At 34.9% G+C, this 27,042-nt stretch overlaps 1 protein-coding gene and 1 pseudogene across 1 annotated transcript; one reads left to right on the top strand and one right to left on the bottom strand.

The window, feature by feature from the left end:
• Positions 1-3,002: 3,002 nt before the first annotated feature.
• On the top strand, positions 3,003-5,441 carry LOC129499372 (pre-rRNA-processing protein TSR1 homolog; annotated as a pseudogene).
• A 250-nt stretch (positions 5,442-5,691) lies between these two features.
• On the bottom strand, positions 5,692-9,354 carry LOC129499371 (serine racemase-like). The gene is made up of 4 exons (XM_055309048.1): positions 9,281-9,354; positions 8,519-8,525; positions 6,262-6,468; positions 5,692-5,937 (listed from the first exon to the last, which is right to left on the bottom strand). The coding sequence occupies exons 1-4, from the start codon at positions 9,352-9,354 to the stop codon at positions 5,692-5,694; spliced, it is 534 nt and encodes a 177-aa protein (XP_055165023.1).
• Positions 9,355-27,042: the final 17,688 nt, after the last annotated feature.

Below are 27,042 nucleotides of genomic sequence, written 5' to 3'. Positions count from 1 at the left end.
CCAGGGTTAACAGTAATAACATTCTTCATTACCTAGACCAAAAATCTGGAGTTATTCTAGAAGCCTCTCTTACTCAATTAATGGTTATCAAGTCCACTTGATTCTATTTCTTTGACCCTCCTTTGATTAGAGTCCCTCTTGCCTATGCTCCTCATTAATTCCCCTGGAATGTTACAATCCTATCTCAGTTTCTTTGTCTTTGGGCTCACTACAAGCAACACCAGTCCTCAATGCTAACATCTTCCTCAAGCTATAAAAAATGTAAATTTAACCACATAAGTGCCTCTTCTGTTTTGAAACAATTTGGTGATCTTTATTTGCTAAAAAAGAAATGTGATAAAACTTTATAGTGCATAATTCCAAGCTTTTCATTATCTTCTCCAGTTTCTTCTCTGAAATAATTTTCTACCACTTTCTTCATACAACCTACACATGAACTTATTAACTTCTTTCATTTGCAAAGTATTCCCTCATCATAAAGCACATCTTATATGAAGATATGTCAGAAATACGGCTAAAGAATACTCAAATACACTAAAAATGCTATTTAGTCATATTCATTTGATAAAGCATTTCATCTCTCATTTTCAGCAAAACTATCTCGATTATTCATTATTTTCATGCATTGATATATACAATATCTGGACAAAGAAGGTAAGGTAAGTGTTGCTAGTGCCTGACATGATGTAAAATCATCTCAATCACAAATAATCAATCTATTCCCATTGCACACATATAGTGTTCATAGAGACACAAAAATGAGTCATTACTTTATAGTGTGTGCACATATAGCTTGTGAAAACGTGTTTTTTGTCTTATTTTTTTAACACAGTGTTTTTAAAGCAGACTCCACTTGTATCTGATTCAGGGAATTAATTTAAACTGAAAATATTTTTAAATGAATCATTCAAGTTGTGCTCAAATGAAAAATTTAGGACAAGTAGTTTATATGTGTGCCTCAAGCTTAAGAAACAGCTCCCTATTCTCATTGTTTGTCACAACAGGGGGTTTCAATGGATGAATGGCTTTGAGATCACATTAAATGCCTTGCAGCTTATCCAGATGCTGGAATAAAAATGTAGAAAACAAATATGACCTTGTGGAAATCAGCCCTTCATGAATCTAGGTGCAAATATCCACTTCAGGGTAATAAAAAAAATCCAGGACTACTAGACCGAACAATGATGCCTCACTTTTCTTAATCATAATTTCAATCATTCTAAGAGTAGGATAAAGCCAGAATTCAGACAACAGTAAGAGGAAATAAGTGAATGCCTTGATCAGTTTTCAATCTTCCGAATTCTGACATTATATAGTTCTGATAAATGCGATTCTTATTTTTCCACACATAATATCACTGAAAAAAGTGATTATATTAGCTTTACCTATGATGAAAAATACAAGAAATATTTAAAACTTCCCAAAGTCAGAGCACCTTTTGTTATATATATTTTTTACATTAATAAACTGCACTGTCTCTTTTTATTTTTATTATTTTTATTTTTTTAATTATTTTTATTTTTATTTTATTTATTTATGATAGTCACAGAGAGAGAGAGATTGGCAGAGACACAGGTAGAGGGAGAAGCAGGCTCCATGCACCGGGAGCCCGATGTGGGATTCGATCCCAGGTCTCCAGGATCACGCCCAGGGCCAAAGGCAGGCGCCAAACCGCTGCGCCACCCAGGGATCCCTGCACTGTCTCTTTTTAATATGCAAATCTAAATTTATCTAGTTTCCAAGATTTCCTGAATATATTTTTGGGTGAAAATATTTTATACTTGACTTTCTTAATAATGCCAAGAAAATTTAAATTTATTTTTACTCTTACCTTATCATTATTGAACCTGTGTCCAGGTAACAAGAGTTAGTTGTATAATCTAGGAAAATCATACTTTGGAGATTTTCATTGAGTAATATCAAAGACAGGTGTCAAATGGAAATTGCTGTTTTCTTAACTGTGCTAATGGTTCCTCTTTATTCGGTTGAATAATTGAGCTTTGGGTGCAATACTTCAATGTCACCTAATATTTTTTCAACTTGCAGCAAAACTGTTGGCTCTCCTAATCTCCAGACAGCATCTAATAGGCTAACGTGAATAGAGCAGGAGAGAGGTTGGGGGAGTGGGGGGAAGAAAGGGAATCAGACAAACAAACAGGAACAAAGTTTGTTTTGCCTGCATAGATAGGTGTGAAAAGAAAGACATGCTACATCCAGAAGTTTCTGGGAAGAGTAGCTTGCAGTATTTTCTCTCATTCTATGACCCACTAAAATCTGATTTTCTCCTCGCTCAATTTTTTATCTTATTTTTAAAGCATTCTGTTGTTACTCACATTCCTCAGCCCCTCCTAGAAATTTACTACATTCCCATCTGATATGAAGCTATCCCTATCCATTTACATGGATTATTCCGATTTTCTGTTCATACAGAATTTTTGTACTTTTCAACAGCTTAACCTCTCAGTCTCATTAGTTCTCCCTCTTAAAACTAGTAATAGAGGCTCACATCTCTAAAGAAAAAGTCAATTAAAAAGTAAAAGTCTCGGGCAACCCCGGTGGCGCAGTGGTTTAGCCCCGCCTGCAGCCCAGGGCGTGATCCTGGAGACACGGGATCGAGTCCCACATCAGGCTCCCGGTGCATGGAGCCTGCTTCTCCCTCTGCCTGTGTCTTTGCCTCTCTCTCTGCATCTCTATGAATAAATAAATAAAATCTTAAAAAAAATTAAAAAAAAAAGTAAGTCTCAAAATTTCCTTTCTCCCAAATGGAACAGAAATAGCCAAAAAAAAAAAAAAAAAAAAAAGACTAAACAAGAATGGAAAATGTTTACGCGGACAGCTACCAAATCAAACCAAACCAACAACAACAACAACAAAATGCAAAGTATAGTTAACTTCAAACATGTCCTCCAACACCCGCCACGGAGAGGGCCGTCCAGAGAGGGGGCCGGAAGTGCCGGGTCCCGCCCGGAACTAGTGCTGATTGGGTGCACGTGAGCGGTGACATGGCGGCCCATAAAGGTGGACTGCATCCGGGTCAGGGATCGCACAGCGGGACGGCAGGGTCGTCTAGCCCTGAAAATCCTAAGCAAGAAGGTGAGAAAAGGGCTCAGCAAAGTAGACCAGAGGCATCGCGCTAGCCAGCTCCGAAAGCAGAAGAAAGAGGCGGTTCTGGCAGAGAAGAGACAGCTGGGCGGCAAGGAGGGTCCTCGTCATCAGGTACTGGTGGTGCCCCTCCATGACAAGATTTCCCTGCCAGAGGCCTTTCGGTTGCTTCAGGATACAGACACCGGAACAGTACACTTGAATGACTGCGGAAGTACCCATCGCTTTATGTTGTTATGCCCTCGCTGGAAACATCGGTGGTTTTTCACATCATCAGCAAGGCCAGGGGATCTGCACAGTGCGTTAGACATGGCTGAAGTGGCGGATACCATCCTCTTCCTCCCTGATCCACTGGAAGGCTGGGACAGCACTGGGGATTGCTGCCTTTCCTGCCTCTCTGCTCACAGCCTTCCCGACCTATACGCTAGCTGTCCAGGGCATTTCTGCCCTCCCACCAAGGAAACAAATAGATGCCAGAAAGAAGCTAAGTAAAACAGTAGAGAAGCGTTTTCCTAGTGACAAACTTCTTCTCTCAGACACCCAGCAGGGGGCAGAGATGCTGCTCAGGCAGTTGGCCAACCAAAAGCAACGGCAGCTTGCCTTTCGAGATCGACGGGCCTACCTGTTTGCTCACGCTGCTGACTTTGTGCCGAGTGAAGAAAATAACTTGGTGGGCACCTTAAAAAATCTCAGGCTATGTTCCCGGACAGACTCTGAATGTAAAGAGCTTGCTGCATATCATTGGACAGGGTGATTTCCTGATTTAACAGATAGATGCCCCTATGGACCCTTTCCCTTTAAATTTTAGAATGATCAAATCCCAAAAGGACCCGGGTGTGGCAATGGAGATTTGTGCTATGGATGCTGTAGCTGATATAGAGGAAGACCTTAAGGTCCTAATGAAGGCAGACCCTGATAAACAAGAATCTTTGCAAACAGAGGTTAACCTAGATCCAATGGAGGGGGAGCAGACCTGGCCCACAGAGCAGGAGCTGAGTGAAGCAAATGACTTCTTGAAGAAAAGTTCCAAGGTGGTAAAGAAGGTTCCCAAAGGGACATACAGTTAACCAAGCTGAATGGATTTTGGATGAGGATGGTGAAAGTGATGGGGAAGATGAATACGATGATGATATGTAATGTGAGGATTTTATTGAAGAGAAATTTCAGGATGAGGGCAGTGAAAAGGAAGACGAGGAGGAATATGAAACTATGACTATGGGAGAGTCCGTCCATGATGATCTGTATGATGAGAACGTGGATGATGAGGCTGAGGAAAAAATGTTGGAGAAATATAAACAAGAAAGACTGCAAGAGATGTTTCCAGATGAAATAGATACCCCCCGCCCCTGGTGATGTGGCTGCAAGAATTCGATTTCAGAAATACAGAGGCCTCAGATGTCCCCCTCTGGACATCTCTGTGGGATCCTAAGGAAAACCTTCCTCAAGAATTATGCTCGGATCTTTCAGTTTCAGAACTTTACTAATACTAGGAAATGCATTTTTAAAGAAATTGAGGAAAAAGAGGTTGAAGGAAGGAGCTGAGGTTGGCTGGTATGTCACACTTCACGTCTCTGAAGTTCCTCTCTCAGTGGTTGAGTACTTTAAGCGAGGAGCACCCTTGATTTCATTTTCTTTACTACCTCATGAACAGAAGACATCAGTACTGAATATGGTGGTGAGCTGGCACCCTGGCAACATTGAACCTGTGAAAGCCAAAGAGGAGCTAATCTTCCACTGTGGGTTCAGGCACTTCTGAGCCTCACCTTTATTCTCTCAGCACACTGCAGCGGATAAACATAAATTTCAGAGATCCTGACTGCTGATGTGGCCTTGGTGGTAACAATATATGGCCCAATCACATTTCCTCTTGCATCTGTGCTGCTTTTCAAACAGAATAGCAATGGAATGCACAGCCTCATCGCCACAGGCTATCTATTGTCAGTGGATCCAGACAGAACGGTCATCAAGAGAGTTGTTTTGAGTGGTCATCCTTTCAAAATTTTTACTAAGATGGCAGTAGTGCATTACATGTTCTTCAGCAGAGAGGATGTGTTGTGGTTTAAACCCGTGGAACTGAGAACAAAGGCCGCAGGGGACATCAAGGAGGCTTTGGGTACTCATGGCCACATGAAGTGCAGTTTTGATGGGAAGCTAAAATCTCAGGACACAGTACTGATGAACCTCTATAAACGAGTTTTCCCCAAATGGACTTACGATCCATATGTACCAGACCCAGTACCATGGATGAAAAGTGAGATTTCTTTAGCAGTGCCTGAAGTGGACATGGAGTGATAGATTCATTGAGATTCTGTCTCATTGCTACTAGTGAACACTCTAGGGATGGGAGCCTATAGGTTGTAATTGGGCAAAGTTTGTGTTTTCTACTTTAGCCCAGAGATCTGCTGCCTTTTTTGCAAAGGCTTTTCTTGGCCTTGACAAAGTGTCTCAGTAAACTATGGATGTTTTTCTCTTGCTAGTTAAAAAAGAAAAAACTATTTACTGAAACATCCTCTCCATTAGGAATTTGAAAGCTGTTTAAGAGAGGAAGATAGGAAGTTAAAGTAACCAGGAACCAAATTTTCCAAGTGTCTAGAGACACCGAATCCAATCTCTTGCATAAACTAAACAAACAGATTGATAAGGAGTTGGCCTTTCAGCCTGCTTCACCCAAGTTAAGGAGGCTAAGTCTACATTTCCACCACTGAGCACAATACAAATGTGCTTTACTTCTGGGGAAACTGTTTGAAAATGCTGAGACAGCACAGCGGCCACTCCAACACCAGCTGTAGGTTCAATAAGCAGTTTCATCCTCTCCCACACCAGCTGGGTTGCATACTGTTGGTATGGAAGGGAGTAAGAATTAATGAAATGGGAGTAGGGGAAAGAGCCTAGATGATTGGCCTTTACAATTAAAGGCCAAGTAAGGTTATATGCCCAGTCTGACTTCTTTTTGGCCAATGAAGGGCAGGGCTTTTTTCCCCATCCTAACTCAGCTTCTACTGTTGAGAGGGTTGTTTTAATAAATCTGGGGCACCCTCCCACACATCATGAAGTCACTTAGTCAAGTCCCCAGGGAATAAGTTGCTACTTATAACAGGGGAAGATTCTTTGGCCTAAGAAGTTGCTCCATTCTTTCGTATTTTCCTATTAGAGCCTCACCTTAATTTCATCCTCTGTGACTGTGAAGACATCATCAACAAGGTTCCTTATAATAGGCCACGTGTTTAAGCCAATGCTGGATTTGACATATGCTATGGTTTCTGAAGGATAGGGATTGGGAGTCAGTTCCCCTTTCAGCTTGGACTGGTAGCAGTCATCTGCATTCAAGGGTTCAGCAGCATTTACCTTCACACTAGGTCTGAGAGCCTGGGAAGAGGAATATTAGACACCTTACAACTAGCCACAGCATTTTGCCTGCAAACCTATAGTTAAATAGGCAATACAGGTAATTCAGTTCTGTTCAAGAGCCTTTCTTTTAATAAAAATTAGGCCTTCAGCATTTTAAATTGTATGCCTAATACTACCCATTAGATGTTGCTTGGGTCACATCTGGTTCTAATGGTAACTAGGGAAAGAAGTAACTTCTGACTTGGATAGTGAGTTGTTGAGGTGTAATTCAGAGAAAGGACTGTAATTGCTTTTTGCCCTGTAAGGTTGCAAAAGATTAAGAACAGGGCACAGAAGAGCCTTCTATTTCAAGTGCCAAGGATTGATGGGAAGGAATAGCAATTTGGGGGGGGGGTGTTGAGCCAAGTATCCACAATGTACTACAATATAAAATAAAATTCTCTATTCCTGAGAAAAAAAATTCCTCAAACAAATGAGGAAATGCTTTTGGACTGGCACAGAGAACCAGAGGAAGATTTCGTCCCTACATGCATTGACTCTCCAGAATCCACACTGTTGAGATGACTAAATCCATGAAGTTTCAAGGAATATTCCAAAATTTTCAGATAAATCAATAACATGGAAGTTTATATTATGCTTGGACTTTTGAAACTGGCTACAATGGGGAAAATAATGAAGTTTGAAAAGCAGACAATGAGTCTGACTTTCCAAGATGGAAATTAAATCTTGGCAAGGCAATCTACATCATAAGGGTATGGGATATAACATATAAGTTTATGGAATCCACCACTGTGTAAAAAATTAACCTAATAGAGGAGAGCAGAATCCACATATAATAATAAAACTGAAAACATCCTCACTAAACAAATCCCTACCATCTTACTATTTTGTTTAGCTCAGAAATGTCAAAGAGCACAAAGTTCCTAGCCTTCACAATAAAATTGAGGGAAAAATGAAACTGAGATATTATATAAAGGAAATCAAAAGATTATGAAAAAGTAAGCATGAATAAAGACATCCAAGCATGAATAAGATGAAAAGATAAAAAGCAGAAAGTATTTATTTATTTATTTATTTATTTATTTATTTATTTATTTTTTAAGCAGAAAGTATTTAAAATACTACAGTATACAAAAGGAAGAAGGAGAAGGAGAAGGAGAAAGAGAAGAAGAAGAAGAAGAAGAAGAAGAAGAAGAAGAAGAAGAAGAAGAAGAAGAAGAAAGTAAAAGATACAGAAAAAAATGATAACAGAAGAATTTAAGGAACCTAAGAAAATGTTGTTTTAAATAAAAGCACAAAGTCTTAAAGATGAGATTATAAAGCAAAATAATAATAAAAAGTAAAATTCCAAACTTAAGAAAACATATTGAGAACCAAGGAAATACCACTAAAGAGTTAAGTTAATTAAAAACAGCAATAATTACAACAGTACAGAAAACTGAATTATTGTAAAAAAAAAAGACTTTAAAAGCCATAGTGAATATGGATGAAAAATGACAAGTTGATTAAGCAGTTAGACATAAAGACATACATATGGAAGACAAAGGAAATTCAACATAAAATATAATCCATATTTCTGAAGCAGAAAAGTCAACAGATGGTAAAGAAGATTTATTCCACAATATACTCTAGAGAAATTTCAATTATGTTGGGGAACTTTAAAAATGGAGTTTTGATATCATGAAGCATGTCGCTCTGGGGACATTTAATACAGAATGTTCAGCATACCATATATTGTATATAAGACATTGTTCCCTGACTATAAAGAAATCAGTGAACAAAACAGAAAAAAAATCCTTTATTTCACAGAGCTTTTGTTCTTTTGGAAATATGGCATGAACTTGCCAACATCAGTGACAATTAATTCTAGATGATTTGAATAAGATATTTTCTATGTTATTCTCTGAACTTTTCTGTATTTCTAAAGTTTCTGAAAAAAAAAATCCATGAGTTGGCATTAATTTTTACTTACTCCCTTAGCACCCAAACTTTAGTTTCTCCCAAGACTACTTTTCTATTTACTGTAAATATGCTGGATCAACTTATTAAATATTTACATAGAATTTACCAAAATCCTACAGAGAGAAAAGAAGAACACTTCAAAAATATGTATATCTAAAAAAATAATTACAAGAATAAATTGTAGCATAATTATCTGGCTTTAGATTTAGCAGAGAGGCAATTGTAGTGTGTGGAATGTGGAATCAGACAGATTTTGGTTCACATCCAGCCTATACTGCTGAGTACCTGGATGACCTTGTGAAATTCACTTCAATATCCCATATTTTGGTTTATCTAACTAGAAAATTTGGGTGATAACATCTATGTCATAAAAATTGTGTAATATAAAGTATGCACTAGGTTTCACATTCTTCCTATAACTACAAGATTCAGTTAGTTTTTAATACTATTTTCATTTCCCCTTTACTTTTGTTTTGTAAGTCAAAAGTACATCTGGAAAATGATTTAGATGACAGTGTTGCTCAATACTGCATACACATTAGAATCACTAGGGAAGCTTTTAAAAATACACATGCTTGAATCCTATCACTAGGGATTGTTATATAATTGGTCTTGGGAGGGAATGAAGCCTCAAAACATTTTTTTCTAATTTCCCCAGATAATTCTTATGTGCAGCCAGGTTTGCGACCCGCATATTTAGAAACATTGCAAATGTTCTTGTCTCATTAGAGTATTTTTAATTTCTTTAAATTCTTTCATCTACATTTTGCTGCATTGTGTCTGCCCAGTAAGACATCCACAATCTATCAAATGCAAACTCTTGTTAATTTTACCTTCTAAGTAATTCTCAAGTTCATCTTCTACTCACTGTCCTTCATAAAAGCTCTCGCATTCATTATCTTCCACTTGGATATTAGTTTCCCAACAGCTATCTCTGTCCATGATTTCTCTTTTCAAATTTCTTTTTCATGGTAGAAATAGGACCTAACTCATCTACTAAATGTTTTCAATGCTTACTTATCATGCAACATGGAGCACAAGCTCTCTGTCTTGTCCTCCACCCACTTTTCTCCTGTTCAACAATGAGCATCATCTTTTGCCACTTCCACCACACAACCTGTGTTCAAGAACCATTAAGTTGTAGTGACATAACACTGTATGAAATGCTGTGTACATTTTTTTTGTGCTTATGCTGTTTCTTCTTCTTGAAATGACCTTCCTTTCTTTCTTTTCTAGGATAATCCTTTGAGATTTATCTCAGAAATTCAGTCCTGATCTTCATGGACCCTAAGCTCCATGTTCCAGGCAAAGAACTCATACCTTCATAAAATTCTCCTCGTATTAGCCACTTTATTAAAATTCTTCTATTAGCCTCTAAGCTCCTCAATGAAGGTATAGTGTCTATCCTATTTTTATATTCCCATTTTTAGTGTATTATCTGTGGTGATCAATAAATATTAATTGATTAAATTGGTCCAAGAAGCAGAAAAATATATCAGTGGAGACTTTATCCTCACTGTAAATGGCATTTAAGAACATTATTTTACCAAGCTTTTAAGAATATTTTAGTATTACTTATAGCTAAAATGAACTTTAGCATCACAACATACAGTGATGGAAATGTTGTACTCTATGTTTCCTGTGGTATTATTTGTGTCTTGGAATACATGGAATATACAAATTATGCAGGTCATACTGGTGACCTCAGCCAAGTTCTAAAGAAATTTGCAAATAGATTGAAGCAGTAACTCCTTAAATTGTGGCATTTCATTATGCTTATAAGTTAATAGAAAAATATTCACCTCAAATTAAGTCAAAAATATTTTTGAATCTGTAAATTGAAAGTATATTTTTAAATGTCGTACTTCTCAATTTTTTTAATAATAATGGTGTTTCAACAAGGAGCTCCATTAACAATTTATATCACTTTTTCAAAAGTTGCCTTTTCTGCTCAAAATATCTTTGCTTAATTATTTTTTTGCTTAATTATTTTGATCATGAGAAACAAATTTTTATAATGACAAATTATCAAAAAGCAGAAATAAAAAATTAACCAGATTTTTTTTTGTATATTTGAATAGCTAACTGGAGAACTAGTTCTGAGACTCTTGTTTCATAATTGATTTACACAGTTGTGACAGATACATACATCATATTCAGTTTGCTTCTTGAAAAATCTTGACTTTTCCCTACCCAGCAGGTTTCTGCCTTGCCTAAATGACACCCATGGCTTGAGTTACCTAACACAACGAACATACAGTCGTCACAAAGAAAGAGTGTAAGAAGTATTCCACAGGCATAAACTTGATAGGATCATGTCAGAAATGGCAACTCAACAGATTTTAAGAATTGGAGGCCATCTTCTGGATCTTAATAGAATGATAATGCTCAACTTCAGTTTGGTACATTTGCAAGCAACACAATCTGAGATCTCACATAGATTAGAAAGCTGAAATATGACTTGGAGAGCTTGAGATGATGACCTCTTTAGGGATTCAGCACTTCCACTGTAGGGCAAGTATTGTGTCAGCGTCACAGTATCCAGGCCAATGATTTATTCTTGACACTGAAGTCTCATAATTACCTACTATAATTCCAAATGTTGTTACATTTTTTTTTCAGGTTGTAAAAATGTTCTTAATGTCAGAATTGATTACTTGATAGTTTCCCTACATCTTTTATGGTTGTAAAATGCAGAATTTTTTTTTAATTTTTATTTATTCATGATAGTCACAGAGAGAGAGAGAGAGAGAGAGAGAGAGAGAGAGAGGCAGAGACACAGGCAGAGGAAGAAGCAGGCTCCATGCACTAGGAGCCCGACATGGGACTCGATCCCGGGACTCGATCCCGGGCCTCCAGGATCGCGCCCTGGGCCAAAGGCAGGCGCCAAACCGCTGCGCCACCCAGGGATCCCTAAAATGCAGAATTTATTTTGATAGTGCAATCAGACATTTTGCTTTCAGTGTATACAAGAAAGGTTTATATATATATATATACATATATATATGTATATATATATATATAAAACTGCCAATTTTCTTAGAATCTATTTTCATATTCAACAATCCAGTCTCTATAGTCAGTTATAAAATGTCTTATATCATGGTTGTGACAAAGTCTTATTTTTGGTAGGACACATAGTACTTTCTGTTCCCAAATTACCACAAATAGATGTCAATAGAGACAAGTTTAGTTTTAGACATTAATTTATCCAAAAATTACATTTAAGGAACCACTTTGTGATTTTACCAGCTTCCTTCTGAAATTGATAAGTCTCTTAGGGAGTGTTAAGATTCCTACCACGTTTGTAGACCCTAAAAATAGTAAAAGTGGAGGTAGCTCAGTGTAAGTTCACCTATGATTAAGATATTGAGAAAAGAATCTGTATTTGACTCATAATATATTCTAATGGAATTATTTGATATATGAATTGAGATATAAGTATAATGGTTTTATTACATGTAACATATTGAAACAAAACTTTATGTGCCCCCAAAAAGAAATAAGCAAGTGAATCATTATGCATTCTTATAATGAAATACATGTTTTCATTAAGATGTTATTTATCAAGGGATGGATGATATTTAAATCAATATAAAGCAGAACACAAAATTGGATATCAAAGTATCCAAAATATATAAAGAACTTATACAACACAGCATACAACAAAATTGGATATTGAAATATCCAAATTATATAAAGAATTTATACAACACAGTGTACAACACAACATATAAAAACAAATGACAACAAAAAGCAAATAATCCAACTGAAAAATGGGTAGAAGACATGAACAGATATTTCTCCAAAGAAGACATTAAGTACACAACTTTAAGCTTCTACTTAGGACAGTAGAAGATAGGATAGACAGTATACAATGACAGCAGCATGAAAAGATGCTCAGCGTCACTCATCATCAGGGAAGGGCAAACCAAAACCACAATGAGATATCACCTTACACTTTTCAAAATGGCTAAAATAAAAAAACACTAGAAATAAGAAATGTTGTCAAGGATATGGAGGAAAAGGAATCCAAATGCACTGTTGGTGGAAATGAAAATTGGTTTAGTCATTGTGGAAAATAGTGCAGAGGTTCCTAAAAAATTACAAGTAAAATTATCATATGATCCGGTAATTGCACTGATTTGTTGGTTTGTAAAACCAACCAACCAACCAACCAACCAACCAAAAAAAAAAAAAATTATCCTGTTATTTTCTTATTGGGTATTTAACCAAAGAAAATGAAAACATTAATTTGAAAAGATATATGCATTCCACTATTTATTGCAACATTATTTATACTAGCCAAGATATGGAAACAACTCAAGTTACTATCCATAAATGAATGGATAAGGAAGATAAGTCATATACATTGCAATGACATGGATGTAGATAGAGTATTATGCTAAGACAAATAAGTCAGTTAGAGAAAGACAAATACCATATGATTTCACTCATATGTGGCATTAAGAAACAGAACAAATTAGTAAAGGGGAAAAAGAGAGAGAGAGAGAGAGACAAACCAAGAAACGGACTCTTGAGTATAGAGAACAAATTGATGGTTATTACCAGAGGGGCTTAAATGTATGATGGGGATTAAGAAGTGGACTCATTGTGATGAGCACTGAGTATTGTGTGGAAGTGTTGAATCACTGTGTTATAGACTTGAAACTAATATTTCACTGTATGTAAACTAACTGGAAGTAAAAACTTTTAAAAAAGAAGATATGGCATACATGTACAAGGGAATATTACTAATCCGTAAAAGCAGAATGCTATCTTGCCATTTGCAATAACATGGATGGACGTAGAGGATATAATGCTAAGTGAAGTAATTCAGTCAGGGAAAGACAGATACCATGTGATTTCAGGCATATGTAGAAGTTAAGAAACAAAACAAATGCACAAACAAAGAAAAAAAGGGGACAAATGAAGAAAACACAAATTTTTGAATACAGAATACATACTGATGGTTGCCAGAGGGCAGGTATTGAGAGATGTATCAGATAAAGAGAAATAGAATTGCTGAGTCATGATACTATACACCTGAAACTGATTCACACTGTATGCTGATTATACTTAAATTTTAAAAGTACTAAAATATATATATATATGAATATGTAATAACACACAGAAAAAAGAAAATAACATAAAAATGCTATATAGTGATTATCTGTATCAGAAAATTATTGATTTATTTTATCCTTACCTGGACTTGTGCTGCTTTTTCTTTTTTTTGCTATAAATCATTTTTATAATATAAATTAGAAAACATTAATGCAGATAACATAAGATAGTGACAAAAATCAATATGCTCCTATTTTTGTGTTTTAAATTATTTCTATAATATATTTAAGTTGAAGGAGAAATTCTAAAAAATGGATAATACGTATGAACAGTACATTTTTAAAAAAAATTTTTAAGATTTTATTTATTTATTCATGAAAGACACAGAAAGAGAGGCAGAGATATAGGCAGAGGGAGAGGCAAGCTCCTTGTGGGGAGCCTGATGCAGGACTCAATCCCAGTACCCCAGGATAAGGCCCTGAGCCAAAGGCATATGCTCAACCACTGAGCCTCCCAGGCGCCCCATACATTTTAAAATACTTACTCATTTAATCCTCATAACAACACTACTGAGGCTGGTTCTGTTATCATGCATATTTTGCTGTTGAGGATTGGAGACACAAGACACCAGGTAAAGACGTAACCTATCTAAGGACACACAGTATTGGTGATAGAGATGGAATTCTAAAGTAGATGCTATTAACTACAATTTTACATTACCATTTATAATAACTATAGAAATTTTATCCACTTTTTAAAATTGACCAGTTAGTTGTAATTTTGTTGAATATTAAGATAGGCTTTGTTCAAAACTAAATTAGCATTTGTAAAACTAACCAACTAAAAATAAAATGATTCTGTCATTTTCATTCATTCCAAGTCTGACAAGTCATTTTAATAAACTTGAGGACTGGTACCTCTCAAGAAGTACTTTCTCAAAATGTATGGTCATATCATTTGGCTTTAAAGTGTTTACAGGGCTAATACATTTTTTAGATTTCCTGAAAATGCTGCAGAATATTAATTACCATAGCCAGCATTTTGTAGAGTATATGGAAAGAATTTTTTTTACACTGGCCTCATAAGCATTTTTTGATTGAAGATACACTTTTTAGAGAGACTGCTGAGCTTGAGTTATAAATGATAAGTCCTTTTTTATCACAGCTGGTTCAGTTTAATCACTCAGCATGATAACCACGTGGTTAAATGTACCTCTCCTCTGTGCACATTACTAAGCATTATTGTTGGGAGATATTTGGATTTGTTACTTTGCAGCTGCCAAATATGCCTTGTTTGCTTAACATGCTTAAACATGAGTTTTGAAGAACATAAATAGTGTTTTTGATAACAATAGATATCACTCTCACAAGGAAGTGGCCTGTAATTTAGCAAGTTTTCAAATGAAAATGTAAAGAAACTATGCTAAATAAACCCCGTACAAGAACAGATGTTCTGCTGCTTGATTTCTAAAAAGTTTACATAATTTAAGTGATGTACAGTTTTCAATAAACATATTTCCATAAACCTAGATTATTTTCATTCTCCACAGAAAACATTTACCATTCCTTGATGTGTGCTGCAAATTCTGCTAGATATTATAATGCAAAGATACAGTCTCTGTTCTTGAAATTGTGTATGGGACAGGAGGATAAATCATGGAAAAAATCAGATGGCTGGATGGATAGATGAATAACTGGAAAAATAACTAATAGATAAGCAGATAGGTAGCAGAGGAGTTTGTAATCTTAAATCTTAGTTGAATCCTCCCTTGATAAGAATGACTTGTGACTTATGAAAGATGCATGCAGGTTTGTAGCCACCATCACAATCAAGATACAGATCCATTTTATTGCCCCCCCAAAAAACACCTTTCTTATGCTCTTTTGTAATTGAACCCATTCAACACTCCCAGGCCCTGGCAACCACAGACTTGACTTTTTGTTCCTACTGTTTTTTCCAGAACATCATATAAATGAAATCCTATATTATGTGACAATTTTGTCTAGCTTCTATCATTTAGGAGTTCAAATGCATTGGTCACTGGGGAAATGTAAACTATATCATAATTCTACATTCACTAAAATGGATAAAATGAAATAGTATAGAAAATACTAAATTTCAAAAAAGGATATGGAGTAACCAGAACTCTTTTAACCTGCAAGAAGGGGGATACACTTACAAAATTGCTTTGGAAAACTGTTCAGTAGTGTCTACCACAGTTGTAGGACTGCATGCCATCTGGCCCAGTGACTCCATACATATACTCCATAAAATCCATAAGCCTGTTTGGTTAAAGGCATATACTAGAATTTCATACCACTATGTGTAATAGCAAAGTAAGAAATTATCCAGTTTCCATCAATAATAGAATCAATAAATTAGTGTATTCTCAGGGATAAATCACACAGAGTATTGTGTGAAAGACAAAATGAGTACACAACTTTCAGCTTCTACTTAGAACAGTAGTTATCAAGTGGGGGCAATTTAGACCTCCCAAAGGACATTTGGCCATGTCTAGAGATACTCTGGGTTGTTGTAATTGAGTCTGTACCACTGGAATGTAGTAGACAGAGTCCAGGGAATGCTGCTAAATATTTTACAACACTCAGAACAGCACTCTCCAAAGACAGAACTATCCAACCCCAAATGGCAATAACATTGTGGTTGACAAACCCTGACCTAGAAAGTAAAAAGTTTGAGTATTGCTCCTATCTTTACAACAAGAATGCTACATGATCCTTAAAATCACAACTTTATAGAATCAATCAGAGAGCCAAAGTCCCCGGGGAAGCAACTAATCTGAAATGTAAGAAAAGATAAGAAAAGATGGGGTATGATCACTTGTTTCCATGCGTATTAGTTTCCTAGAACTGTTGTAACAAGTTACCTCAAATTTGATGTCTTAAAACGACAGAAATGTATTCTGTTATAGTTCTGGAGGTCAGAAGTCAGAAATCATTTTCAATGAGCCAAAATCAAGATGCTGGCCCAGTGGCACTCTCTCTAGAGGCTCTAAAAAAGAAAGAATTTGTTCCTTAACTCTTCCAGCTACTTGTCACATCACTTCAATCTCTAACTTTGTGGTTGCACTACCTTTACGTCTGTGGTAAGCCTTCCTCTGTTTTTCTCCTGTAAAGATGCATGTGATTACTTTCATGGCCCACACAGATAATTGAAGATAATCTCTTTATTTCAAGATCCCTAATCATATCTTCAAAGTACCTTTTTTTTTTCCTTATAAAGTAACATTCACAGATTCCAAAAATTATCTTTTGGGAGGAGGGGACATTATTCAGATTACCGAAATGGAGTAGACATCAGATGAAACAGGTAAAATATCATTTAAATTTTTTAACAAATTACTGAGGACTGAGCTGGACTATTGTGAGAACTTAGAAACCTAGGACACAAAGGGAATCCTCAGCATTCTCAGGACCTTTTCCATGAACATCCTCTTGTGAGAGAGAGGAGAGGAAGAAGGCAAGAATCCTAGGAACAGTTGTAGACAGGCAATGGGAAGGAACTTCAATCCCTCAGGGCAAGCATGAAGCTCCATTCTCTTCCTTCCCTATCTTTCCTATGAAACAAAAGTCTTCTTAATTCATTGGAAGCGGAGCCATAAACTATGTTGTTTGGGGGCACAAGTGAACACTCTTTAACAAATCAGAACAAACCAAAACTCTGTCCTTGTGGTAGGGCTAGGTGTGCATCCTGGGTCCAGAATATGAAGTCTTATATCCCTGGAAGAGGAGAATTCCTTAAAGAACCCTAGACCTGACAATCCAGAGCCACAACTGCTTAAATCTGAGGCTTCGGCAGAACAACAAAGAACACTCCCCATCCCATCAGCAGTCTACAGCTAAAAAAGAAAAAGAGAAAGGAAAGAAATGTTTTCTCTGAGGCACAAGTACAAAGGGAAGACCTAAAACAGAGGAGAGAACATATATCGAGGGAAATCTTCTAATATGCCAGCTACCACTCTATAAACACTAGGTAACACCAGCAGAATTTAAGAGTATGGTATGTTAGAATATCCATAGCAACAACATTCCCCAAACCTGCTAAACTCCTGATTAGATTCACTCAATACCCCACACTAAAGGCCTAGCAAAAATACAAAAGTTTATCATTTTATCAACAAACATAAATCAATATTACTGTTATTTTTGCTTGCTAACATACCAGTTATTATGTTCTGATTTAGAAATAATTTAAAAATAGAATATACCAGTAATCTAATTAATCCATAAAATGTGTGATCATAAATTGAAATGCAATAGATGTGGTGAAGGGAATTTTTAACTTAACACATATCATCATATTGGTGCCTAATAGATTAGGGGAAAAAAAAGTCTTGTACTTAAGTGTTGAGATGGCCGAATTTCACATCCTTTACATTTTCTACTTTCTCAAAAATTATTAGTTGAAATAGCAAACATAATATTGATTTTGTCACTTATTCAACAAAGCTTATAAGGTGAATATAAGTATATTCATGTAATATTCTAGCACTTCCATGAAAGTATAAAATTCTTGTTGCAAGCAAAGCAAAAGCTCTGATTAATCAAATCATAGTACAGGAAAAGACACATCGTTTTTGGAGAAAGGTTGCATTTCACTCTCACATTGTAAAAGATCAATCAATGTCTCTGTGAAAAGTGATAAAAGCTTACACAAAGCAACAGATTATTCCCAAAGAAATGAAGAGCTGGTGTTGAAGCCAGTTGCAAAATACCTGTGTGAAACTTCTAATTAATGTCAAACAAGATTGGCCTTGTGTGAATGGAACTAGGTGCCTGGCTCTTGAGAGTTGAATGCTCATCGTAAGGAGAAGTTTCTGAGTAATGTAAAAATTCTAGAGGATGCCTGAATGGCTCAGTGGTTGAGCGTCTGCCTTCAGCTCAGGGGGTGATTCCAGGGTCCTGGGATTGAGTTCCACATCAGGCTCCCCGTGAGGACCCTGCTTCTCCCTCTGCCTTGCTGAATTAATATATAAAATTTTAGAAGAACATGGTGAGTATATAAGAGGATAGAACTCAACGAGTGATTGTTATAACTATCCCCATGGGTGTCTTGATAAAAGAATGTTCAAAACTGGAGTTAAACCTACATGACAAAAACTGATCATTGATTATTAGGCTAAATGTCATTGCTTGAAAACTGGTTTGAATCTATCCTAGAGCAAAATTAACTGATATCTAAAATAAATCCTAATATGATTCATTAAAAATCAATGATGTAGATGTATAAAAACATTTCCAATATTTTGGAAAAGAACTAATAAATGTCTTTTCCTTCCACCAAATCTTCCTCGTATCACACATCCCTAAAAAGTTCTGATATTTAGAGCAAATAAAGTATATAGTTACTCTTAAAGTAAAGCCTCCAAAGCTTTTTATATGCCATTGATGACTCACTTTTTACAATTGATAAGAGGACTTTGAATACTTAGAATTAAATTGTGAACAATGTTTTATACAACATTAAAGTGTTCTCTTCACATCATGTGCGCTCCTTAATGCCCATTGCGAAATTACCCCATCCCTCTATGTGATGTGATGAGTACTTGATGTTATACACAACTGACAAATCATTACATGCTACATACTAAGTATGTACTTGATGTTTGCTAATTGAATTTAAATTTTAAAAAATAAAATAAATAAAAGTGTTCTCTTGACTGAATTATGGAATGGCTAGATGTTGTATTTTGTAACTGATTTAGGATTAGATAATAGCAAGGTCATTTGACTGAATAAAATTGAAATTTCAAATAATCATTTTAATGCTTTACTTTCGTAATGACATGAAGATACAACTAAAATTTCCTTAAATTATTACAAGATTTGGTATATACTTAAAATTATTTTGTCTAACCATTTATCTTCAAAGGAAGTAAAATAGAGAAAATCCTTGCATTCTGCCTAATGATATAGAGCTAGTCTTAAGGGCCACAGAAGCCATTTTCTGCCACTTATAGGAAAGAATAATAAACCCATATCTAATTTCAGAGGATGAAAATATTTCCTTTGTTTGTAAAAATATTTAATTAGTTAAAATGAATCTTTTTCAAACATTTTCTCTCTCACGTGGCAGCTCTCTGAAGGCAGAGATTTTTGCTTAATTTTTTTCACTTCTTTTTTGATGTTGTTTTTGTTGTTCAACATCAAGAACAGTGAATAGCATTTAAAAAATAAGGTTTTGAAAAATAGTTGTCAAAGGTGTGAATAAAAAAACAACTTTTGAATTTCATTGAGATGAGAAATAGATAGAAGCATTCAGGAAGAGTTGACAGCCAAAAAAATGGGAGCAAGTTCTGTCACATATACATTAGGTATTCGAGAGTTGGATATATTCTGCACAATTTATAAACTTTAATTTAATAAATACACATGATAATCCAGAATTATCTCTTCAAAGCTTAAGGTAATCATATGATTTCCTTATTTGTTTTTTAGTATTATTCTTTGACTACTACAGTCGGAAATCCCTTAGTTGCAAAGAATAGAAACCCAATCTGACTAATTCAAATAAAAAGCATGTGAGGATAAAGATCCTATAATATTTCAAAGAGAACCATATACTGGTGTCTTGAGAAGTGCAGAGACCAAGTTATCTCCTGAGACGTCACTAGCCCATGGGAGAGGCTCCCTATGCATCCCACTTACCTTTCTCTAGCTACACTCCATAATCTGCTTCTTTCTGTCTTATCATGGCCAATTCAGCCTTTTAATGTCCTGAGTCTATACTTCTTAGAAATATTTAGCTCAACACAGTCTAACAATTTCTATCCTGTTCATGTGTCTATACCAATCCAGCTTTTACCTATTTGGGTATAGACTTATCCTTTGTAGCCTTGACCTCCCCTTGCCCCCCTTACCCAGGAGTTTTTAACAGAAGAAAAGGAAAAGTTAACAATAGTAGTCAAATTAACTATTATCTAAATTTTAAATCTTCATAATAAATTACAGCTTGTTAAAATGTGAAATGTGTTCCTATTAGCCTCAATTTACCCTCTATTTCTCATCTTTTGCTGCTTATTTCTACACTCCATACACATATTATATTGCTTCTGAGGCTTAAGTTGATGCTTTGACTCTTTTCTTCTGACTGATATGCTCAGTCTTCCTATTGGAAAAAAATCTTATCTTTAAAGCCTCATCTGAACTGTAATCTCTTTTGGATCAGCAAGGACATCTATTTATACGGATTTATATTATTTATGCAGCTGTTCATCAAGTGGCTGCTGCACACTGCTTTAAGTGCCTTTGCCATGGCCCCCGTGATAGATCTATCCACAGAAGGATCACTAGAGCACATTCCAGAGTGTAATGTCCATTTTTGCATCTTTCCTTTTACTGCTTCAAACCTCATTTTAAACACCTGTTCTTCAGTACTTCAGTTGACTTTTTGTCCATTTTTCTTTTCCTAACAACATACCATTCTCTTTGTCAAAATTATTTCCTAATTTTATTATAAGGAACTGACATTAGTGGATGTTTTAGGCCATTCTGGCTGCTATAACAAAGTACCATAGATTGGATGGTATATAAACAACAGAAAAATTTTCTCCACTCTTCTGGAGGCTGGAGAGTCCAAGATCAATGTGCCAACACATTCTCTGTCTTATGAGGGCTGGCTTCCTCATTGGTAATGGTCACCTTATTGCAACTTTACATGGCAGAAGGGGGTGGGGAGCTTTCTTGGGCTGCTTTTATAAGGGCACTAATTCTATTCCTGAAGTATCTGCACCCAGTTCAACCTCATTTATTTTCTTATTGATCTCTGAACTTTATACTGATTTAATTCCTGTTTGCTTCCTAATGTCATCACCTTGGAGGTTAGGATTTCAATTATGATTTTGGGGAAACCCAAACATACAATATATAGCACTGACATTGTTGAAAATATAAATAGAACACATCTGGTACCACAATATCACAGAAGAATTACTAACTGGTAAGAAACAATTGTGTGTGTTAATAATATTAGACGATATTGGCTCCAATCACATAACCTTCTCTAAACAGTTACAACTTAGATGAAATGAAATAATCTATGTAAACAGTTTTCTGTTCTTAATATCCAAAAGAGCCTTTAAAATAATTTTATTTGAAATATTTTTCTCTCCTGAGGTGTTATGTTCCAAAAATTAACTCATTCAAGATCATTTAACATATTAGTAAAACAATCATAACAACCCCCAAACTCCCAACTCTAAAAGAAAATGCTTCCTTCCATCTTAAATTTTAGCACCTACTTGCTAAATGCCACGGATATGGGTTTTTTATTGTTCTATTGGTTATATTTTTAGATTTGGAGTTCAAAGTATATACCAGTTAAAATTTTACTCATCACTCAAATAAACTAAAAGTAACTGAACATACCATGCCACTCAGCATGACAAAAGCCCCATTTGCTTTGAGTTTTCATCCCAAATATTTTGTTCAATTTTGGGGTCACATTTTATTTTTTAAGTTACTTTTTTCTCTTTTTTGTTTCAATTTCTACTTAAATTCTAGTAAGGAGCACTGGGGTGTTATATGCAACTGACAGGTATCCTTGTTTTTCAACAGAAGTAAACAATATTCTCCCTTGAAAAAAAGCATCCACAATTTCTGGGTTCCCAGAGATTACAACACCAAAATAAAAATTCCTCAAAAACACAAGGAAAAAATTTAATTACTGAAAAGTAAGCATAAGGAAGAAGCAACAGATCTAGGACCCCCTCCTCAGATATTTACTATATTGGAATTTTTAGGAACAGAATATGTAATAACTATGTACAAACACAAAGGATGAACAAAATGTGCAAGAAAGATGGGACCATAAATATTGGTTTTTTCTCTTCCCCTAGTTCATCAGTTTTGTTTTAAAAGACAATTTTTTTAAGAAAGAAAATAATGTTGATTATAACTACTGCTAAGGATAGATAATTTAGAAAAAATATAAAAACAAACAGATTCTTAAGGACATCACATTTTATTATCCGTTCATTCTTAAATGCTTATATGTATCACAGTTAAGTTATATGTTTCACAATTAGGTTGTATATAATACAATATTGTATATTACAATAATGTGGATGATCTTGGAGGGCATTATTATAAGTGAAATAAGCCTAACATAGACAAATATTGTATGATCTCACTTATGTATGGAATCTAAAGATATCAAGTTCATAGAATCAAAGAGTAAAGCATTGGTTTCTGAGGTTAGGGGAATAGAGAAGATACTGGCCAAAGGTTACAAAATTTCAGTTATAAGATGAGTAAATTCTTGGGACCTAACATTATGATTATAGTTAATAATACTATATTGTATACTTGAAATTTGCTAGAAGAGTAAATCTTAAGTGTTCTCAGCACAAAGACAAAAATAAATAAAAGCAGCTATGTGAAGAGTTTGGTGTATTAATTAACTTGATCTGGGTAATTATTTTGAGATCTATATGTACATTAGTAAATCATCATGTTGTATATTTTGAAAATAAATTAATTTGTCAACATTACATAGACAAGGAAACAAATATATGATAATTTAATACATGGAATAAAACCCCACATCTGGTAAGAATACTTGACTTATTAGAAAGAAGGAAAGTTCCCTAATACAATAAATGATATCTATGGCAAACTTACCACAAATATTGTATTTCACTGTAATTTGTGAAAAGTCTTTTCTCAAGTTTTGAAACAAGAGGATATGTGAACTAAATAATTCTAAGGAACTAAAAACTGGCGTTCTTAATCAATGTAATAAAGGAAAAAAATATTTGAGGGTTGGAAAACAAATTTTAAAGATATCTTTATTTGTAAGAGAAATTATGGATATAGAAAAATCTGCAGTTACTATATGAATTAATAAATGAATAACAAAGTTGCTAGAAGGACAGTCTATAAACAAGAATCAATTATATTTCTCTATGTCAGTAAAATAGTAAATATAATTTAACTTGGGAGCTATTTTCTTTCTTTTTTATTTTGTTTTTTTTTAATTTGAATTCAATTAATTAACATATCTTATTAGTTTCAGAGGGAGAGATCAGTGATTCATCGGTCTTAAGTAATACCCAGTACTCATTACATCATGTGCCTTCCTTAATGTCCATCACCCAGTTATGCCATCTCCCCAACCACCTCCCCTCCAGCAACCCTCATTTGCTTCCTAAAATTGTCTTATGGTTTGTCTCTTGTGGGAGCTATTTTCAATGGCATGATAAACCAGACAGCTAGGAAAAAGTACCACAAGTAGTGTGTGAGACTTTTACTTAGAAAACTAAGATGTATGATCAAGACAAATTAAGAAACTAAGTATGGAAGAATACAGCATGAGCATGATTATGAGTTATCAATTCTCCCCAAGGTGATCTTTAGACTTACTTTACATCACAATCAAAATTTCAAGAATGATTTGGGAAAAGTAATTGACAAGTTGATTCCAAAACTTTCACAGCATGCAAAGGTTCTTAACCTTGAAGAAAGAGAAGACAACAGTAGGACTGCGTGACTAGATCTAAAGATTTATTAAAGCTGTAGTGAATAAGAAGGTGCAACATTGGCTCAAAACTTGTTCTGTAAACCTATAGAAAAGAATAGAGTCTTGACTCAAACTCAGTCATATGATTTGTGACAAAATTTTTATTGTGCAAAGGAGGGGGAAAAGTGGGATTTTCTTTATTTTTTTTAAAGATTTCTTTTTCTTTTTTTTTTTTTTTTTTGAGAGAGAGAGAGAGAAAGAGTGCTCACAAGAGGAGTGGAGGAGAGGAAAGAGAGGGAGAAGCAGACTCCATGCGGAGGGGAGAGCTTGACATGGGGCTCGATCCCAGGACTCAGGGATCATGATGTGAGCTGAAGGGAGATGCTTAATTGACTGAGCCACCCAGGTGCCCAGAGTGGGATTTTCAATAGAAGATGGTTGAGTCAGTTGCTTTCCCACATGAAAAAAAAAATTATTATGATCTTCACCATAACCCCAAATCCCAAGTCAATTATAAATCTAAATAGAGGAGATATAATTAATAATGCTCTTAAAAGATACACACAATAGAATATCTTCATGATCTTGCCCATAGTTATTTCCTAAACAGGGGGTATCAAAAGCATCAATAACAAAGAGAGGAATTGATACATTAGACAACATGAAATGAAAAACTTCTGTTTATCAAAAGATCCATTGAAAAGTATGAAAAGGCAAGCCATAGAGCAAATATTTGCCCTAAATATACCTGGAAAAGAAATTTTACACAGAATATATTAAAAATCCCTATTCATCAATAAGAAAGTCATAGAACCCAGTTTTTTTTAAATAATCAAAATATTTGAACAGATAATTCTGAAAGAATTACCCAAAAACAAATAACCAGTAAAGATATTAATAGGTGATCAACTTCATTACTCATCATCAGAAAAATGGATATTACTAATAATTATTATTTTATTGATTATTAAATAATATAATAAGTTATCAATCAATATCATTCCAAGCAGAAGCATAATAACTAATTGTTGGTAAAATGTAAAGCATATGGATTATCAATAAACTTTTTAAAGCTTTATTTATCCATTGCATACAACACCCAGTGCTCATTACATCAAATGTCGTGTCCTTAATACTCATCACCCAGTCACACCATCCCCCCACCTCCCCTCTGGCAACCGTTTGTTTCATGTAGTTAAGAGTCTCTTATGGTTGCCTCCCTCTCTGATTTCTCTTATTTTATCTTTCTCTCCCTTCTCCTATGATCTTCTGTTTTGTTTCTTAAATTCCACATATGAGACAAACCATATAGTAATTGTCTTTCTCTGTTTGACCTATTTTGCTCAGCATAATACCCTACAGTTCCATCCATGCTGAAAATGGAAAGATTTCATCCTTTTGATGGCTGAGTAATATTCCATTGTATATATCTACCACAACTTCTTTACCCATTCATCTATAGTGGGCATCTGGGCTCTTTCCATAGTTTGGTTATTGTGGACATTGCTGCTATAGACATTGGGGTGCAAGTGCACCTTCAGATCACAATGTTTGTATCCTTTGTATAAATACCTAGTAGTGCAATTGCTGGGTCATAGTTATGAAATAATTAAATAAATTATCAATTACCAAATATCACTCCAAGCAGAAGCATAATAACCAATTGGTAAAATGTGAAGCATATGATTGTCAATAAACTTCCTTGTATATAAAAAAATACTGTTTTTTCTTCTAATGGTTTGAAAATTTTACACTCTATTTCTTATTTTTAATACATTTGCACTTTTAAAAACTATTTCATTTATAGTCCTACAAGGAAAAAAATAAGCCTTTTGGTTTATCAGTTTAATTTCCCTTATATACGGAATTTCAATAAAGAGTATCCTGAACAAGGCATGAATTTTAAAAATGTATTTGGCAAAAACCGACTAGCAGATCAATTAAATGTGAATCTCTGGGAATGGGGCCTCATAACAGTATTTTCTTCTCATGGTTTGAAAATTTTACACTCTATTTCTGTTATCTTTGTAGTGATGAAAGTTTTCTATTTCTCAAGTTTTTAAAGTTTTATATGGAAAGAGTTAGGACAAAGAGGAGAGAAGATACTCCTGAATAAGAATAAGGTGAGGAAACTTGTCTTGCAAGACAGTAAAATCTGGTCAAGAGCTATAGTAATTAATACATTGTATTAATATATTGCAAATATGCTTAAAAATGGGCAAATGGACCAATGTAACAGAAAAAGAATATTCAGAAATAAACTTAGTTTTATTTAAAACATTAAATTTGAAAGAGCTGGAAATAAAAATGTCATTCAAGAAATACTACTGGATTGGAGTGCCTGGGTAGTGCTGTTAGTTAGATGTCCACTCTTGGTTTCCCTCACATCATGATTTAAGTGTCTTCAGATCAAGCTCCAGGTCAGGCTCCTCACTCAGTGCAGAGTTGTCTTGAGATTCTCTCTCTCTCCCCCTCTGCACTTCCTACTCATGCTCTTTCAGAAGAAGAGGAAGAAGAAGGAGAAGGAGAAAAGAAAGAAGAAGAAAGAAGAAGAAGAAGAAGAAGAAGAAGAAGAAGAAGAAGAAGAAGAAGAAGAAGAAGAAGAAGAAGAAGACAAGACAGACTTCTGGATTAATTGGTTTTCTTTGTAGAAAAAACACACAGCAGAACATTAAACTTGATTCTTACTAAACATTGCACTCCTCCAAAATCAAAATAAATGGATTAGAGTCTTAAACCTTAAAGACAAAAATCTTTAAACTTTAGAAGAACTATAGAGAATAGCTTCACAATCCCAAAATAAAAAAGGATTTATCAGGTAATTTTTAAAATGTACTGAATATAATAGACGGGAACAATACATTTGATTTCATTAAGAACTTCAGTTGTTAAGGACACACCATAATGAAGCAAAATGCAAGCCACAATACAAATAACTGGCAATAATTGATATCCAGAACTTCTGCAAATCTACAGGTTAAAGATATAATCTAATAGGAAAATACGAAAAGACAAAAGGAGATATTTTATAGAAAAAAACTACTTGTTTTAAAGTAGCAAACACATGAAGAAAAATGTTTAACC

Source organism: Nyctereutes procyonoides, unplaced genomic scaffold, assembly GCF_905146905.1.
Source record: "Nyctereutes procyonoides isolate TBG_1078 unplaced genomic scaffold, NYPRO_anot_genome, whole genome shotgun sequence".
In the NCBI taxonomy this organism is placed as follows: Eukaryota; Metazoa; Chordata; class Mammalia; order Carnivora; family Canidae; genus Nyctereutes; species Nyctereutes procyonoides.
This window is presented reverse-complemented; position numbering and strand designations above follow the sequence as displayed.